A 5,102-nucleotide genomic window follows, 5' to 3' on the forward strand; every position below is an offset into this window, starting at 1 on the left:
CCTTTTTGTTTTGAATTGTGCTATATTCCTATGCGTTCAATCCCGGATGTTGTAAATAGTCATTCATTTCTGGGTAACTTGAATATTGGAGGAAATAAAAAAAGGATAAATATAATCCTTGATCGCGATTCACCGTACGAAAAGGCCAGATTTTTGACATGTCATGCCCCACACAAGTTGAGAGAGGCCAATAAAATTATGATGGTCTAGCGCTGTACACCAATTTTATCAGCCATGAGCATAGTTTTATTTTGGTCTTCAATAAAAGTACACAAATGAGAAGTAAAAAATAACTGGAAATCAAACAAAACCGATAAAAAGTTTTGAAACGTAGTTTATAGAATGCTTACACGTGTCTATTGTTTATGGTTCTAAGCATTGAATGTCACTACAACACTAGCTAAATGTCAAAAGATATGGACAATTCAGTGTTCTACTTACTTATTGTTTAATATTTAGAGGAAATAAGGAAAAAAATATGCACTCATACGTAAACATTCAATTCGTATTCTGAATTCTGACTGGCGTCCCATTTTGGATTGCAAGGCAACAGCGCCACCTTCTTACCGAAATCATTCATGCATTACACCTGGTATATTGCTCCTCTTTTAGAACGGTTCGAGGCGAAGGTTGGGCTATATGACAAATCAGTTAAATATCTATTTTGATCTAGAGTTCTAAGTCGCGTTTTCGTATAAAGTTCTTTCAAAACGACCTTCTGTTGTAAATAATTTTCGTCCTTGCGTTAAATTGTTTTAGTTATTATAAAACGGTTGTGTGTTAGGTTATAAATCTGTCTGGTAAAAGATGTGTTCCAAATTTTTCAGATGAAGTTCAACAAACTGAAGTCTTCCTCGAGGAGGAAAAATAGGAAGGATTACTTCAATGCCCCTTCTCATATCAGGAGAAAGTACATGAGTTCTCCTTTGTCCAAGGACCTCCGCACAAAATATAATGTGAGGAGTATGCCACTCAGAAAGGACGATGAAGTCCAGGTAAATTAGCATCAATTTCTTGGTTGTTTATTTTTAAAGTATTAGTACTAAATATTACAAATCCTTTGTCTGGCGAAATAAAAGCTGTACTGTTAACTGCCCAAATAAAGGCAACCTAAAATATGATGTAAAATGAACGCCCTAACTGTTTAACTGATTGAAAAATTCGAAACGAAACCGTGATAGGCTATGATTGTATGAAACATTACCGTACTGCATTATGGTTTTTTTCAAAAAAAGTCTGTGACGGGGAATGAAGTTCTTGACAGACTCCTTTAAGTAAAATCAAACCTACTACAGTTAAGCAGGCAGTTACAGTGTTGACTTCGCTAGACCTTAAATTTCTGTATTGCAGTTTTACCGAAATCTAAAAACCGGGTTTGATTCAATTATTGAGTCTGAAGCTAAGCCATAAGCAGACCTGGCACAAATTAAGCCTATCCATTTTTGTTTAATACTGACATCTTCGATCTTTCAATCTCTATATTAGCTGAACATTAAAGATATTGCTCAAAACACAGTTCACAATAAAATAAGCTTTCAAGCACTTTGTTTTTTGGAAGTTAAATTTTGTTTGCATTATTAAATTAATTTAGTTTTTCAGTGAACTCATGATTTATGTCAAATTATATTTTATAGAGTTCATGTATGTAACCATTATCTAAAGTTGACCTGAGGAATTTCAGAATAAAAATTCATTTAACGTTGGACATAATTAGATTGTAGCAACAGTTTTTTATACTATTGAAATATACTTTATATCTGCGAACATGAATGTCTACTGTAGCAGTAAAATGTGATGAAAATAGTGAGTGGTAATGCTGATTCTGTGGATTTCTTGTCATCATTTCCTCCCAATAGCATTTCATCGCTTATGACCAATTGGAAATATTCCTATTTGTATTGATTCTAAAACATGTAATATAGGACTCATAAAATCAAATTATCATCTATCGTTTTGCCTCATCGGGGTTAATTTCCATTTGTTTATCGGCAGCAGTAAAATCTTTCCCTTGGCTGCATATAGAAGCCGGAGACTTTATGTCTCACTGACATATTTACACACATTTTATTTTGGAATACATCTGATTTGAATATGCTCCATACTATGTTTAGACCCAGAGTCTTATAAATAGTCAACAATCATGTCATAGTGTCATACAAACCTTTTTGCCCGTTTAAATTTTCGCTTTGGAATGCCTGCTCCATATAATATCTAATAATTTTTAGATCGTGCGAGGCCATTACAAGGGACAACAGGTTGGCAAGGTCATCCAGGTTTACCGTAAGAAATATATTGTCCATATCGAAAGAATTCAGCGTGAAAAGGCCAATGGCGCAACAGTGCACGTGGGAATTCATCCAAGCAAGGTGAATAAAATCTTGTTTATCATTTTAATAGCATACAAATGTTCAAAAAATTATGTTGATTTATGGATTTCAGTTGATATGACATCAGTGAGAATATCTTGTGCAACAGAATAGATTTTATATTACTCTCTTCATAAAACTCATTTTTCAATGTAAGACGGCTTACATGCTTTTTCCACAGCGATATTTGATGTAATTTCATAATAATGCATGTAAATTAACCTTAAAACGGATATAAGATGAAACATTTTGATTTAACGATATATTTATTAATCTCATTGAGCTTAGATTCTACGAAATAAGTTCAACATTTACAGAATGTTACCAGAAGCACTAGCAATATTTTTTTTAGTTTAAAAATATGTAGTTTATCCAAAATTTGTGGATGTTGCGTTTCTTCATAATTGGTGCCTAAGTATTTACCATTACGGAATTGCTGCTAGTTGCTAGCAGTATTCCAGATCGTATATGTTTCTTTCACATAATTTAACATTTAGGGAGGCTCAAAATGTGATGCAGTTTTGTGCATCTTCATGATGCAAATCAATAGGGCGTAGAAGTTAGTTCAGCTGCTATATTTGTACCTTTTCATTGTTAAATGGGCTGTTCTTGCTCCTCCAGCTTGTTAACATATTTACAGTGTAGGATGTGAAATGAGGTTTATACTAGTGAACCGCCAGACTTCATATGCTCAAAATAACAAATCTTTAAATTCATATATTTCAAATTTTCCTAAAATCAAGAATAAGATATGTCGACTACAAGAAATTCGGAAGTACGGGTATATAAATTTCCCATTTGTTTTGGAAATTTCTGGGTTGATTGTAATTACTAGTCCAAATATTATAAATTTATAATTCATATTCAATATTTCGAAAAGTGTTAAAAATCCAATATGCGGAAAGTCTTACATTGCGATCTTCTTGCTATTGTTAACAAGTGAATTGAATGCTGCTATGATCCGGTGGAACCATAGGCCTGTTCACAATTAATTAACAACCAACTCTGACAACAAAACTTCGAATTTCAGGTTGTGATTGTCAAACTGAAACTGGACAAAGACCGTAAACGTATTCTCGACAGAAAAGCCAAATCGAGAATGGTCGGAGCCGACAAAGGCAAGCACACCGAGGAATCCATTCAAGAAATGGAAACATAATAACGAAATAAATTTATGGACAAGAAAAAATTGTTTCAACTAAACATTTGAAAGGTTCAGGTGCAGAGAAAGGTTTGAGGTTGAAGTGTTGTATTGGCAGTTGCAGTGTGGATACGTGTGGCACATGACCTCAGGGCTTTTCATTGTGTTTTAGAGCGGTGCTTTCCAACCATTTTTCAGTTCGCGACCCACTTTATTGCCATTTTTTTCTGTGAGACCCACAACGAGATGTTAATATATGAGAAAAGGAACAATGTATCCCCATGCAATTTACTGTTAATGCGAAACTTGATCTTGCATGTTGGATACCCATAATTCTGGTTGTCGTTACATAATGATAATGCCACAATCTAACTCGATCTAATCGAAAATTGTATGTAACATTTGGAAATACTTAGCGACTCACTGGTTGGGAAGCACTGTTTTAGAGCAAGAATTTTCACACAAGTGGTTTTGGTTGACAATTTTGAAATTTGAAACATTGTCAATAGAGCTTAATAGAATAAGGAATGTTTCAACACTCCCAAAAAAAATTTTTTTTCTGAAAAATCCAAACCAATTCTGAAATTCTGATAAAGAGCGAATATTTCAAAATTAAAGTGAAAGGTAAATGTAAAGTAAGATATTACTGAACTGCAGATCATTATGGTATAATTTTGTCACTTAGGTCGCTATTCTAAAGATAACATTGATGCCCCCATTGACCTAGAAGTGCCTAGCTTTTAACTCTGTGGTTGAGATAGTCTCCCACCCAGCCTGTATTAATAGTCAATGCGAGTAATTCAGAATGAGAGTTGAGTTGAAAGAGACCAAACTTAATTAAGCAACATAGTCAGAACTGGCGCTGTTCGATTTTATCCAATACTGTCTTTGCTGCTATATCAAATTGAAGCATGGGAGTAACTCTGGGAGCAGGAGAATTATATCGGTCAGAGGATCCCGGGTTACAACTTCTTTTTAGAATCGATAACGAGCCATACAAGGTTATGAGCCCTGTGGGAGATTTGGTGTGGTGTCAGCTTTTCCCAGTTAGGAGCTGTTCTCTAAGTTGGTAGAGCAGCGCAAAATAACCATCATAAATCACTTTATTTCACATGATAGTTTTTTGTGCTGCTGTCCCAAAATAGAGGTATGGTGTCTTTGTTTACACCACGCTCGGATTAAAATTCCCTTCATTCTGTATTGAAGTGGTGATTCTGAAAATAGCAAATATATAGGTATGTTGTATCTTTAGATCTAGGTTTTTACTGTGGGGTTGGTGACCAGTGGCTTCCAAAGACTTCTCTCCAAATAGCTTTGTCAATTTGTTGGTGGAAATAAAAAAGCTTCATGAATTTATTAACTTTAAATTTTTGGATGATTCAGAATTTCATATTAAGCTTAAAGGAGTTGAGAATAGTTGGAATTGAAAATTTCAATTACTGAAATAAACTCGTACAATTAATCCTGGCTGGTTCTTACCTCAACTTTTGGAAATGTTTGGTTGGTATGGAAAATCGCTAACTGTTTTGCCTATTTACAGATCCTATCTGGTTCTATACAATATTCAATACCTGTTAATGAAGGAATAAAAAAAC

At 34.2% G+C, this 5,102-nt stretch overlaps 1 protein-coding gene across 2 annotated transcripts; it reads left to right on the plus strand.

Annotated features, from left to right (window-relative positions):
* Positions 1 to 491: 491 nt before the first annotated feature.
* On the plus strand, positions 492 to 3,555 carry LOC120333930 (large ribosomal subunit protein uL24-like). 2 transcript variants are annotated; one of them, XM_039401333.2, is made up of 4 exons: positions 492 to 629; positions 828 to 995; positions 2,226 to 2,366; positions 3,397 to 3,555. In XM_039401333.2, exons 1-4 carry the CDS (start codon positions 579 to 581, stop codon positions 3,523 to 3,525), a joined length of 489 nt encoding a protein of 162 aa, XP_039257267.1. In that variant the 5' UTR covers positions 492 to 578; the 3' UTR covers positions 3,526 to 3,555. The 2 variants fall into 2 exon arrangements, with proteins under 2 accessions (XP_039257267.1, XP_077965496.1); XM_078109370.1 differs by having other exon boundaries at positions 562 to 650.
* Positions 3,556 to 5,102: the final 1,547 nt, after the last annotated feature.

This window comes from Styela clava, chromosome 15 (genome assembly GCF_964204865.1).
Source record: "Styela clava chromosome 15, kaStyClav1.hap1.2, whole genome shotgun sequence".
Taxonomy (NCBI): Eukaryota; Metazoa; Chordata; class Ascidiacea; order Stolidobranchia; family Styelidae; genus Styela; species Styela clava.

What these genes read in the sequence shown, in the direction of transcription:
- LOC120333930 (XM_078109370.1), top strand. Translation starts at nt 579, where the DNA reads ATGCATTACACCTGGTATATTGCTCCTCTTTTAGAACGGTTCGAGGCG. An exon ending in TTGGGCTATATGACAAATCA is followed by an intron (nt 651 to 827) that starts GTTAAATATCTA and finishes CAAATTTTTCAG; the next exon opens with ATGAAGTTCAACAAACTGAA. An exon ending in TGGGAATTCATCCAAGCAAG is followed by an intron (nt 2,367 to 3,396) that starts GTGAATAAAATC and finishes TTCGAATTTCAG; the next exon opens with GTTGTGATTGTCAAACTGAA.